The 13,778-nt window shown below is 45.9% G+C and overlaps 1 protein-coding gene across 1 annotated transcript; it reads left to right on the top strand.

The window, feature by feature from the left end:
- The first annotated feature begins 2,736 nt into the window (after window positions 1-2,736).
- On the top strand, window positions 2,737-10,019 carry LOC124118804. The gene is made up of 2 exons (XM_046481104.2): window positions 2,737-2,916; window positions 6,844-10,019. Exons 1-2 carry the CDS (start codon window positions 2,862-2,864, stop codon window positions 9,558-9,560), a joined length of 2,772 nt encoding a protein of 923 aa, XP_046337060.2. The 5' UTR covers window positions 2,737-2,861; the 3' UTR covers window positions 9,561-10,019.
- The last annotated feature ends 3,759 nt before the right edge of the window (window positions 10,020-13,778 follow it).

Raw genomic sequence — 13,778 nt, 5'->3', positions numbered from 1 at the left:
CGGTCGGAATGACCTCGGACCCCCCGGACCGCGATGACAATCGACGACTGTCAAAACATCTAAATATAGGCTGTAAACTATAATATTTTATACGGACGACAAATCGCTTTCGACTGGTGATAACTGTAACTGTAACTGTAACTTGTATGCTTGAATAATTACGATCTTGGAATATTCCGTCGGAATGAATCCGGAATCTCGGAACTGTCAGACGTCATCAGGACGTCAACAAAACGTCATCCGGATGTCCACAAGGTAAATAATCACTAATCCACGATCAAATACTTTCAGAGAAGACCAAGTATTAATATTAGCCATTTACATTAAAAGCTTTACAATAAAAATCTCCTAGAATGCGAACAATATAATTTAGCGGTGACGTAACCCTGGAACCCTACCTTGCTTGTCAAAGTCAAAATTGCCGCCCCGAAGTTCACCTTGACAGGTCTATTTATAGGTGACGTAAGGTCACATGACACGCAACTGTGACGTCAGAAAATCCAAGATGGCGACTGTAAACATGACTGACGTGACTCAAGTTGGAATTTACTGTTATACTTGATTCTGTAACTTGGAAAAACACTGCTTAAAGGGATGTCAACCTTATAACATACAACACGATGCTAGTACCATAGTTGAAATTAGTGTGAAGGCTGGGAGTTGTTCCATTGTCATAAAAGGCTGTAAATGTGATCTTTGAAGTACCTGTTAACCTTGCTAGAACAGGAAATTTTGTTACAGTACTATATACGGGGGTCGAGGACAGACTTATACAATGTACTATATACGGGGGTCGAGGACAGACTTATACATTGTACTATATACGGGAGTCGAGGAAAGACTTACACATAGTACTATATACGGGGGTCGAGGACAGACTTATACAATGTACTATATACGGGGGTCGAGGACAGGTTTATACATTGTACTATATACGGGAGTCGAGGACAGACTTACACATTGTACTATATACGGGGGTCGAGGACAGACTTATACATTGTACTATATACGGGGGTCGAGGACAGACTTACACATTGTACTATATACGGGTGTCGAGGACAGACTTACACATTGTACTATATACGGGAGTCGAGGACAGACTTACACATTGTACTATATACGGGGGTCGAGGACAGACTTATACATTGTACTATATACGGGGGTCGAGGACAGACTTATACATTGTACTATATACGGGGGTCGAGGACAGACTTATACAATGTACTTTCTACGGGAGTCGAGGACAGACTTACACATTGTACTATATACGGGGGTCGAGGACAGACTTACACATTGTACTATATACGGGAGTCGAGGACAGACTTATACATTGTACTATATACGGGGGTCGAGGACAGACTTATACATTGTACTATATACGGGGGTCGAGGACAGACTTATACAATGTACTTTCTACGGGAGTCGAGGATAGACTTATACATTGTACTATATACGGGGGTCGAGGACAGACTTACACATTGTACTATATACGGGGGTCGAGGACAGACTTACACATTGTACTTTATACGGGAGTCGAGGACAGACTTACACATTGTACTATATACGGGGGTCGAGGACAGACTTACACATTGTACTATATACGGGGGTCGAGGACAGACTTACACATTGTACTATATACGGGGGTCGAGGACAGACTTATTCAATGTACTATATACGGGGGTCGAGGACAGACTTATACATTGTACTATATACGGGGGTCGAGGACAGACTTACACATTGTACTATATACGGGAGTCGAGGACAGACTTACACATTGTACTATATACGGGGGTCGAGGACAGACTTACACATTGTACTATATACGGGGGTCGAGGACAGACTTATACATTGTACTATATACGGGGGTCGAGGACAGACTTATACAATGTACTTTCTACGGGAGTCGAGGACAGGCCTTCACATTGTACTTTTTATGGGAGTCGAACACAGACTTACAAAGTGTAGTATATACGGGAGTCGAGCAAAGACTTACAAAGTGTACAATACGGGAGTCGAAGTCAGACTTACACATTGTACTTTTGTACGTGAATAGTGGACAGACTTACACATTGTATCGCTCGGGAGTCTAGCACACACTACGATAATATGTTTTTTATTAAAAAAATCGGTGACATGACAGAACACGCATTCGAACTTGAATCAAGTTCGATTATTAAAATTCAAAATAGGACTCCATTTGTGTACATGCATATTATATATCTCGGATACTAATGGAACCCGTTAGAAGTTATAATTATCAGTCCCCAAACATCTGTGTTGATGAAAGCTGTATGATGCTTCCACTAAAAGCCCATCATGTACCAGCATTAAGTACTCTGATACATCTACCAGAACAAATAACATTAATCACTCTGCTGAATCGGGTGTTGGCCTTATTGGATTCACTTACACGGAGAGAGCATAAAACAAATCAAATCCCTACGCGACATATGTAAATAGGTTTGTATTGGGTAATGACTGCACATCAAACGCCGCCAATTATTCCCATTGCGTCCCACCAGGTTTCATCAGCGGCTGTCACTGAATGGATGACATACAGGGTGTCTGATCAATGCCATTAGCGCTGCTTCACAATGTCATCAAAACATTCGATCGTCACAGCGCATTTCACAGCAATCCCAATAAATAGAGATGGTTGCTATTTCTATTATGTTGATGGTGTTTTTGCAATCACCTGCTTTCGCACCTCCCATAAACGTATCCTGTGTTTCAGAATATCATTACAACCGGATATGTCCTGTCCTACCCTCGTTGTTATCGGGGCATTCAACGTTGGGTGAAGTACTCAAGTGAAGATAGATTATATTGCCTTGTGGTGTTGGGAGACGTCAAATGCACCGATGGTCCACGACAGTATGGTTGGGTTCTCCGTCGTCTGGATATTCTTGTTCATTGGTGAGTAAACGGGATATGATTAGACTATGATATGATTTCAAGTTAGCGAACAATCTTGCAGGAGGAGGGGGGCTTGTGTTTTGTTTGGGGGCTAGTTAATGTTTCAGCTACAAAACCAGATATTTATCTATAGTAATACAATGAGCCTGACAACACTTTGCAACAATGTAAATATTGTGTCGGACAAGTGTTTTTCATCGTGTTCCCCCTGTTACTTCCGGAGACGAATATGTCCCCAGTCCCGAGGGAAATACGGAACAGAAGAGGTTCCCAGTCCTCTGGGATATATGGAACAGAATAGGTTCCCAGTCCCCTTTGTGTGTCTCCCCTTTGTCATTCCGAGCAGAATACATGTTGGTTCCCAGTCCCTCTGGGTGTCTCCCCCTCATGATGCCGAAGCGGAATAGGTTCCCAGTCTCCTGTGTGTCTCCCCAAGTAATTCCAGCGCAGAGCAGAATAGGTTCCTAGTCCCCTGTGCGTATCCCACCGGTAATTCCAGCGCAGAGCAGAATAGGTTCCCAGTCCCCTGTGTGTCTCCCCTAGTAATTCCAGCGCAGAGCAGAATAGGTTCCCAGTCCCCTGTGTGTCTCCCCTAGTAATTCCAGCGCAGAATAGGTTCCCAGTCCCCTGTGTGTCTCCCCTAGTAATTCCAGCGCAGAATAGGTTCCCAGTCCCCTGTGTGTCTCCCCCAGTAATTCCAGCGCAGAGCAGAATAGGTTCCTAGTCCCCTGTGTGTCTCCCCCAGTAATTCCAGCACAGAATAGGTTCCCAGTCCTCTGTGTGTCTCACTAGTAATTCCAGCACAGAATAGGTTCCCAGTCCTCTGTGTGTCTCCCCTAGTAGTTCCAGCACAGAATAGGTTCCCAGTCCCCTGTGTGTCTCCCCCAGTAGTTTCAGCGCAGAGCAGAATAGGTTCCCAGTCCCCTTAGTGTCTCCCCTAGTAATTCCAGCACAGAATAGGTTCCCAGTCCTCTGTGTGTCTCACCAGTAATTCCAGCACAGAATAGGTTCCCAGTCCTCTGTGTGTCTCCCCTAGTAATTCCAGCACAGAATAGGTTCCCAGTCCTCTGTGTGTCTCCCCCAGTAATTCCAGCGCAGAGCAGAATAGGTTCCCAGTCCCCTTAGTGTCTCCCCTAGTAATTCCAGCACAGAATAGGTTCCCAGTCCTCTGTGTGTCTCACCAGTAATTCCAGCACAGAATAGGTTCCCAGTCCTCTGTGTGTCTCACCAGTAATTCCAGCACAGAATAGGTTCCCAGTCCTCTGTGTGTCTCACCAGTAATTCCAGCACAGAATAGGTTCCCAGTCCCCTTAGTGTCTCCCCTAGTAATTCCAGCACAGAATAGGTTCCCAGTCCTCTGTGTATCTCCCCTAGTAATTCCAGCACAGAATAGGTTCCCAGTCCTCTGTGTGTCTCACTAGTAATTCCAGCACAGAATAGGTTCCCAGTCCTCTGTGTGTCTCCCCTAGTAGTTCCAGCACAGAATAGGTTCCCAGTCCCCTGTGTGTCTCCCCCAGTAGTTTCAGCGCAGAGCAGAATAGGTTCCCAGTCCCCTTAGTGTCTCCCCTAGTAATTCCAGCACAGAATAGGTTCCCAGTCCTCTGTGTGTCTCACCAGTAATTCCAGCACAGAATAGGTTCCCAGTCCTCTGTGTGTCTCCCCTAGTAATTCCAGCACAGGATAGGTTCCCAGTCCCCTGTGTGTCTCCCCCAGTAATTCCAGCACAGAATAGGTTCCCAGTCCTCTGTGTGTCTCACCAGTAATTCCAGCACAGAATAGGTTCCCAGTCCCCTGTGTGTCTCCCCTAGTATTTCCAGCGCAGAGCAGAATAGGTTCCCAGTCCCCTGTGTGTCTCCCCCAGTAATTCCAGCACAGAATAGGTTCCCAGTCCTCTGTGTGTCTCACCAGTAATTCCAGCACAGAATAGGTTCCCAGTCCCCTGTGTGTCTCCCCTAGTAATTCCAGCGCAGAGCAGAATAGGTTCCCAGTCCCCTGTGTGTCTCCCCCAGTAATTCCAGCACAGAATAGGTTCCCAGTCCTCTGTGTGTCTCACCAGTATTTCCAGCAAAGAATAGGTTCCCAGTCCTCTGTGTGTCTCCCCTAGTAATTCCAGCACAGAATAGGTTCCCAGTCCCCTGTGTGTCTCCCCTAGTAATTCCAGCGCAGAGCAGAATCGGTTCCCAGTCCCCTGTGTGTCTCCCCCAGTAATTCCAGCACAGAATAGGTTCCCAGTCCTCTGTGGGTCTCACCTAGTAATTCCAGCACAGAATAGGTTCCCAGTCCTCTGTGTGTCTCCCCTAGTAATTCCAGCACAGAATAGGTTCCCAGTCCCCTGTGTGTCTCCCCCAGTAGTTTCAGCGCAGAGCAGAATAGGTTCCCAGTCCCCTTAGTGTCTCCCCTAGTAATTCCAGCACAGAATAGGTTCCCAGTCCTCTGTGTGTCTCACCAGTAATTCCAGCACAGAATAGGTTCCCAGTCCCCTGTGTGTCTCCCCTAGTAATTCCAGCGCAGAGCAGAATAGGTTCCCAGTCCCCTGTGTGTCTCCCCTAGTAATTCCAGCGCAGAGCAGAATAGGTTCCCAGTCCCCTGTGTGTCTCCCCCAGTAATTCCAGCACAGAATAGGTTCCCAGTCCTCTGTGTGTCTCACCAGTATTTCCAGCACAGAATAGGTTCCCAGTCCTCTGTGTATCTCCCCTAGTAATTCCAGCACAGAATAGGTTCCCAGTCCCCTGTGTGTCTCCCCTAGTAATTCCAGCGCAGAGCAGAATAGGTTCCCAGTCCCCTGTGTGTCTCCCCTAGGAATTCCAGCGCAGAGCAGAATAGGTTCCCAGTCCCCTGTGTGTCTCCCCCAGTAATTCCAGCACAGAATAGGTTCCCAGTCCTCTGTGTGTCTCACCAGTAATTCCAGCACAGAATAGGTTCCCAGTCCTCTGTGTGTCTCCCCTAGTAATTCCAGCACAGAATAGGTTCCCAGTCCCCTGTGTGTCTCCTCTAGTAATTCCAGCGCAGAGCAGAATAGGTTCCCAGTCCCCCGTGTGTCTCCCCCAGTAGTTTCAGCGCAGAGCAGAATAGGTTCCCAGTCCTCTGTGTGTCTCCCCAGTACTTCCAGCGCAGAGCAGAATAGGTTCCGAGTCCCCTGTTTGTCTCCCCAGTACTTCCAGCGCAGAGCAGAATAGGTCTCCAGTCTCCTATTTGTGCCTGCTCTCGAGGAAAAGAGATCCCCAGTTCTCTCCCTATAATTGTCTCTCCAGGTTATGCCCGGGTAGAATACACACCCAAGGGACCTCCGTGGTAAAATAGGTTCCCAGACCAAATGTTTGACAGACATAGTTATACATACATATGTTTTACCCGTGAAGATTCGGATTAGAATTGATCTTTACAAACCCACGTTTGTCTAAGCCGTGACCAATGGGGATAGGGTGGTCAGGGTCGCTGACTTGGTTGATGCATGTCATCGTATCCCTATTGCGTAGACTGATGCTCATGATGTCAATTACTGGATTGTCTGGTCTAAAGTCGATTATTTCCAGACCGCCGTCAGATAGTGAGTTGTGTTTAACGCCGCTTTTAACAATATTACAGTAATATCACGGCGTGTCAGCTTAATGTGGGAGGAAAGCCTGAAGTGATCAGGTCTTAGACGTTTATCACTTCGGTGAAACCCAAGTGCACGGGTATGGTGCTGACAAACCTAGAAACATAATCGGGGCGAACCGGGATTCGAACCCGCAATAATAGGTTTCCGGCGTGCCCAAGAGGCGCAACGCTTTGACGACTTGGCCCATCCCCCCCACCCCCCCACCCACACACACACATACACACATACCCCAACCCCCCCTCGTCAGATAGCTGGAATACTGCGTTTAAAAACAAACAAATATTAGTGTTTACAGGTCTGACACGGTGGAGGTTTTTCTGTTACAGGAAGAGCACAGACAGACACCTTTGTTGGTGTGGATTTTCCTGGCTTTTGTAAGCAGACATGTTCAGCTTCATGCCAAACAGAGTTCCAAGCCACATCCACTCATTTCTGTAACTGTGACGAGCCCTGTCCTCGCTTTGGTGATTGTTGCATCGGCTATTTTGAGACCTGCCTAAACCTACAAACAGATAATGACATCATATCATTCTTGTATGACATCAAACGGAATCTACAGTCACCCCGTGTCAGCTACAATGATGTTGGTAGAGCTGCTAAATACTCGACTTGTATGACGCTTCATGCCACTGAAGTCATATCTATATATATGATCAGCAAATGTCCTGTAGAGTTTAACAACGACATCGTCAGGGACAAGTGCGAGGGAAACGCCTACCCGTTTGATGACCCCGTCACCAACAGATGGAACCTTTATGAGATATTCTCCAGCATTTTCTGCGCCATGTGTCATAATATTCCCAGGCGAGATATGGTGGTATGGAACTCCACCTTACGCTGTCCAGATTCCACCCAACCAATAACTATGGATTTCATCACCAGCAGACCACCACCGTTCACGGTTTGTAGGACTCGTGTTGAGTACCACACTTCCTCGAAGATACGTCGTTGTAATACAGAAGAACCTGCTGCCTCATGCGATACGAACAGCACAGGGTACGGTTCCCTGTCTTCAAGGGAACTAAATCTGTTGTGTCACAGCTATATCACCAGCGTAGCGGACGGAAGTAGTCGTGTCTACAGAAACCCCCACTGTATGGCATGCAGTACAAACAGGACTTTCACAGAGGAGTTAAGATGTTATCTTCATTACGTTTCTGCAGGTGGAATCCCTGGAAACATAATTGAATATAGTAAGAATATTTCACCTATGGACATGTCCTACATCTTCTACAGCCAATCTGGAGCAATAGTTTCAGAACCTATTCTTTGTTATGACAATCAAACCGGGAATGGCATCCTCAAAACATGTGAAGATAGGGTATGTTCGAATTCTACTTTGATACGTGATGAGTGTTTTTATGTTAAAAATGTACAAAATTCCTTCGAAAACAAAAACTTGATCCTTAAACTGCAACTTGATACGACCGAGGAGACACCAGATCTTTCAAGGGTGTTTCAAGGCATAAGGTCATCCATGACAATGGCCATAATAAACACAGGAGACAAACATGGCCTCCACGTGAACAACCGAAGCATTAGAATAGTATATGCTGCTTTAACGCCTTTGAAAACGAATATGAGTGACTTTGTTTACAAAATTGATTTTGAAGTGGACATTGATTCAATGCTGTCGGATGCCATACGACTGTTACATATAGCCCTTTTACAGTATAGACACACAGACTCAATCGATGTAACGCTTGGCAAGATGGTGATGTCTAATGTACATGACATTGACACCGTGGAATGTTCAGCTGGTGAAAAGACTGTATTCAAAAATATGCCAGTAGTGGAGTCTGGTGGCAAACTGTATGGTATGTTTGCAAAGTCCAGCATGCTGGTTGATCTGGAGCAGGGAGTCTACTCAGTCCTACTTAGCCACCATTACGGAGTTTTACATCTACAGGAATTTGTCTTGTGTCTGTCTGAGGCGGAAAACACGTATCTCAATCACCCCACAAAATCCAGGCTTGACGACTGTCAGACGGTCGCTTTCACCGAGAGCGAATATAAGCTGACAGAGCATGACCAACTGAAGCTGAATAAAAATGGTCATGTAATATCAAAAGGTCAGTACATAATTAAGGGCGATGTTGCACATGTATGTACAGATGTTTTAAAATCTCTTCTAGCCACCGTGCAGGCGGACCACATGGCTCATGGGACGAGACTGTACAAAACAATATCCCTTGCGATTGCTCTTGCCTGTGTGAGTTTATCTCTCTGCACAAAACTGATACAGAAAGACTATGAAGAGAAACACAATAAGTTCCAACTATGCTTAATCTCCTGTTTAATCATAGCCTTCGCCTTAGATTTGTTAGAACATGAGCCAGATTCATTAACAGGGTTGTCAGTGTCAGCTTTACAACATTTCGTATGGTTGTTAGTCTTCATGACCCATATGCTCCACGTTTTTTGCCTGCTAGAGAAAGCCCTGAACTTGTTCAAAGACACCAAAACCAAACCTCGCTGGCTGCTTCTTTTAATTGGGTGCATTTTGATAGCATTGATCGTGGTTGTTGTGTGCCTAGTCCTTGAGAAAGAACATTCTACGTTGTACGTTGGGTACGGCCAGGGTCGAGTCGTGCGTTGGATGGGCAGTTGGCAAGCACAGCTGGTGTCCTACGTTTTGCCTGTAGGAGTGATGTCACTTACAACATCAGCCTGTCTAGGCTACACCTTGTGGTACTGCTGGAGACTCAGTCACAGATACGACTCGCTGAAAGGAAGACTCTGCTGTCGATGTCAGAATGATGTCCTACTTACCCTTCTGCTGGTTCTCCTCGCTTCCTGTGGGGTCAGTGCTGAGTATACCCGTATCAATGCCCTCGAAGAACTGTATTATACAATGCATATTGTGATGGCGTTCTTCCTGGTCCACACGCTCGTCGTAACAAACATGGTCATACATCCGTGCACTCTGTCCACCGGTCGCGAAGCAGCCAACTTTGATGCTATTCCTTCTGGGAGAACCTCCCCCGACCTTACACATGCTCAAGTGTTTACTATTCCAACAGGTAAAACAGTAAGTGAGTGAGTGAGTATATTTCCCCCCGCTTTTAGCAATACTCATGCAATATTACTGCATGGAACAACAGAAACGGGCTACACATATGTCCCCCAACATGGTGAAGCCGTAGGCGCTTTATATACATATATGTCCTTGTTGGAAATAGGGTTACCCTGTGAGTTAAATTTGGTCTTCAGCAACCCATTGTAAGAGGCGACTAACGGGATCGGGTGGTCAGGGTCCCTGACTTGGTTGACGCATGTCATCGACTTAGATCGATAATCATGATATCAACCACTTGATTGGCTGACCCTACCTCGATTACTGTACAAACCGCAGTCACTTTGCTGGTATAATGTTCCAAACTGCAGTGAGTGAGTGAGTTTGGTTTTACGCCGCTTTTAACAGTATTCCAGTTATATCACGGCGTGTCAGCCTTATGTGGGAGGAAAGCCCGAAGTGATGCGGGTCTCAGACGATTACCACTTCGGTGAAACCCACGAGCACGGGTATGGTGCTGACAAACCTAAAAACATAATCGGGGCAAACCGGGATTCGAACCAACAATCATAGGTTTCTGGTGTGCCCAAGGGACGCAACTATGCACAGCGAATCGCGGCGCCTTAGACGACTGGGCCACCCGTGCAAGCATGGGTTGCTGAGAACTATTCTACCCCGGATCTTCACGGGTCAGGCCTTCATGTACCTACCCTAATTTTAACCCCACCCGTTCCATCAGTCGGGATATCACAAAGTGTCTGGCATCTGCATTCTGCAATTGGCCAGCTTCAATTATGCCTATTGCGTGCATTTGTTTCATTTTCTGCCATGTACACTTTTTCTTCTTTGTATTCGATCAATGAACCATGTATCCCATCGCTCTTTCTACTTTAGAAATGTCACTCTAATGAAATATGTATACATGCAATGTGAGTGTTGTGCATAGTTCCATAATTTTAGAACTGTATTGTGAAATACTTTCTCTTGTAGCATAGCATGCGTGCGGCATTATAGAGGTGCGACATTAAAATTATTATAATCCATCTTGAGTTATATTTGTTTTTAGTTTCACTTGTTGAATTTGAATGAATGCACTTTCATTAAAGAGAGATCGTTTGTGGGGAAGATTAATTAAAGTGACCAGGGGCTCGTTTTTCAAAGCGTTCGCTACGACTGTGGTATCTCCTAAACGTGACTTTGACTTACGATTGTCGAAGCTCTTTTCGCTCATTGACATGGGCACATCCTACGAGTGAGTGAGTTGGGTTTAAGTCCCAAGTGATGCAGGTCACAGACGTTTACCACTTCGGTGAAACCCACGAGCACGGGTATGGTGCTGACAAACCTAGAAACATAATCGGGGCGAACCGGGATTCGAACCCACAATCCAAGGTTTCTGGCGTTGCCAAGGGACGCAACTCTGCAAAGCGAGTCGCGCCGCCTTAGACGACTGGGCCACCCGTGCCCCCCCCCCCCCCCCCCCCCCCCCCCATCCTACGAAGTGCCGCAGCCGAGTGCAATACCAACATGATACGCATGGTGCACGAGCGATCTGACCGGGTCTTGCCGACTGCAAGGACAGACTCGACAGTTGAAGTTTGGCTTTGACACGACTCGTACAGGTGGGACGCTCTGACAACTGGTTATGGGATAGTTTGTATGTGTTGTTTTACGCAGCAATATTCAGATTCAGATGCTTTATTTCTCAATAGACCACCGACGGTGGTACAAGAGCATATATACAGTACAGGAATAATTATAATATGTACACCAAGAAGGCTTTAGATTCAAAGTAGTAAATACAAATGATGTTTAACGCCGCACTCAGCAATATTCCAGCTATATGACGGCGGTCTAAAAACAGTCTGGACCAGAAAATCCAGTGATTGACATTATGACCATCGATCCACGCAATTGGGATACGATGACATGCATCAACCAAGTCAGCGAGCCTGACCTCCCGATCCCGTTAGTCGCCTCTTACGACAAGCATAATCGCCTTTTACGGCAAGCATAGGTTTCTGGAGACATATTCTACCCCGGAGTCGGAAAACAACACAAGCTTCACCTCAGACACGTGCAAGTACACAGTAGACAGGAGATCCTTGCTGTAGTCGCCTCCCAGGACAAGCTTAGTCGCCTTTTACGGCATGCAACGGTTGCTGAGGACCTATTCTAGCCCGGATCTTCACGGGTCCCAGAGATATTTAATCCCCTTGATCAAATGTATACAAAAATGCAGAATCAGAGACTATCCCAGATTCCGGGTTACAATTGTTCTTCAATAACCGATGTGTGACGTAATGCGATTAACGGGATTGGGTCAGACTCGGTGACTTAATTGATTTATGTCCTCGAATCCCAGTTGCGTCCATCGACGCCGAGGTTGTCAGTCACTGGATTGTCTGGTCCAAACTCGATACTTTACAGATCGCCGTCATACAGCGGGATTATTGCTGTGTGCGGCGTTAAACAACAAACAGTAATATTCCACCTGTATGACGGCGGTCTGTAAATAATCGAGTCAGCAACAAACAAACAATCGCAGACTAGGAAACCAGTGATGCTTAATCCAATTCTGTGGACATAGCAAAACATCAATCAATGACAAGACAAAGGCAATGGCTTGTGTAATGAAAACAACATATGGACACATTGAGTACAGTTTAACAGGACAATATCATTTTGTCAGTTGAGGTGTAGATTAAGGTACATTGTGGGCAGGTGATATGGGAAGCGCCTTCTATATAGGCCAGTTGGGAAGCAGGCCAATGTGCACCAATCTTTACATGTACACCAGGGGACCAGTTTACAAAGCCATGTAATGCAAAACGATGATCTTCGAGTGCACCAAGAGAAGACACCCGGGGACAAACTCACCTGTGTCTGGAAAACATCAAGGTGGAATTAATTGTTGCCACTTTGAGTAAGGGTAGTTTTACTTGTCCAAAGTGGTCTGCTGATTTATAACAGGCACTATGTGCCACATCAACATCACCTCAAAGGCGTAAAAAGAAAATAATATAATCGCAGTAGGTCCCATCAAGTCAAGTTAGTCATTTTGCCCGTTGGAACTTGAAATACAGAATTTATATGCATTCTGGTTTTTAAAAGTGACATGATAGCTCTTCCTATGAAAACAGAGATTGTATAAATTGAGTAAAAGTGTATCATCTGTTTGTACGGCCTGAGAGAAATAAAGTGCTGTTCTGTTCTGTTTACAGAGCTTGTCAGGGTACCAAGCGTTTTCAAGTTGGTTGTTGGTTGGTTTGTTGTTTACCGCCGCACTCCGCAATGTTCCAGCTATATGAGGGCGGGCGTTTTCAAGAGTGAGTGAGTGAGTTGGCTTTTAACAGTATTCCAGTTATATCACGGCGTATCAGCTTAATGAGGGAGGAAAATCCCAAGTGATGCAGGTCTCAGACGTTTACCACTTCGGTGAAACCCACGAGCAAGAGTACGGTGCTGGCAAACCTAAACATAATCGGGGCGAACCCGGTATTCAAACCCACAATCATAGGTTTCTGGCGTGCCCAAGGGACTCAACTCTGCACAGCTAATCGCGGTGCCTTAGACGACTGGGCCACCCGTGCCCGCTGCATGTTCAAGATTCGGTGTTGCAACTGCCTCTTTTCAAACAGTGGTGATTCGGCAGAAGGATTGAGGAAAGGCGCAGGGTCTCAACGGGGCAAGTATGTCCATAGCCGGTAGCGTATCTCCTTATCGAATGCCGCTTTATCACTTTGAAGACCACCCGGTTTTGTCTCGTGAGTCAATGTGGCATATATGCTCAACATGAAATAAATTACGCAGAGTTTTTCCTGGCGTAATTCATTTCATGTCACCTCAGAAATTTATACCAAAGACAAGAACGATGTATTTAGTAGTAGATCTATACACGCTTTAATCCTTGTTAATGATTATGCATATGTATATATTCGTGTCCACCATCCTGAAAGTATCTCCATACTGCCTGAGTAAGGTGGAAGAGGCAGCCTTGGATGCGAGCGTCTCGAAGGGCTATTTGCTTTCCATTCCATGCAGCCAGTTCGTCGTCCAAAATGACAGTCTTGACATCTGGATGGCTGGGTAAGAATTTCCAATAGCTTCAATACCTTGATGTGTTTTATGTCGTGACATGATCACAAAGACAAGAGGCACCAACCTCAAGTTGCTGCCGGCGCAAAAGCATGACTACTCAGCAGTTGATCAATTGGACTTTCTAACTATTTTTAAAGTTCCGTC

The sequence above is a fragment of the Haliotis rufescens genome, unplaced genomic scaffold (assembly GCF_023055435.1).
Source record: "Haliotis rufescens isolate VD_foot unplaced genomic scaffold, xgHalRufe1.0.p SCAF_6, whole genome shotgun sequence".
NCBI lineage: Eukaryota > Metazoa > Mollusca > Gastropoda > Lepetellida > Haliotidae > Haliotis > Haliotis rufescens.
The sequence above is the reverse complement of the archived record's forward strand: the minus strand, read 5'-3'. Positions and strand labels throughout refer to the sequence as shown.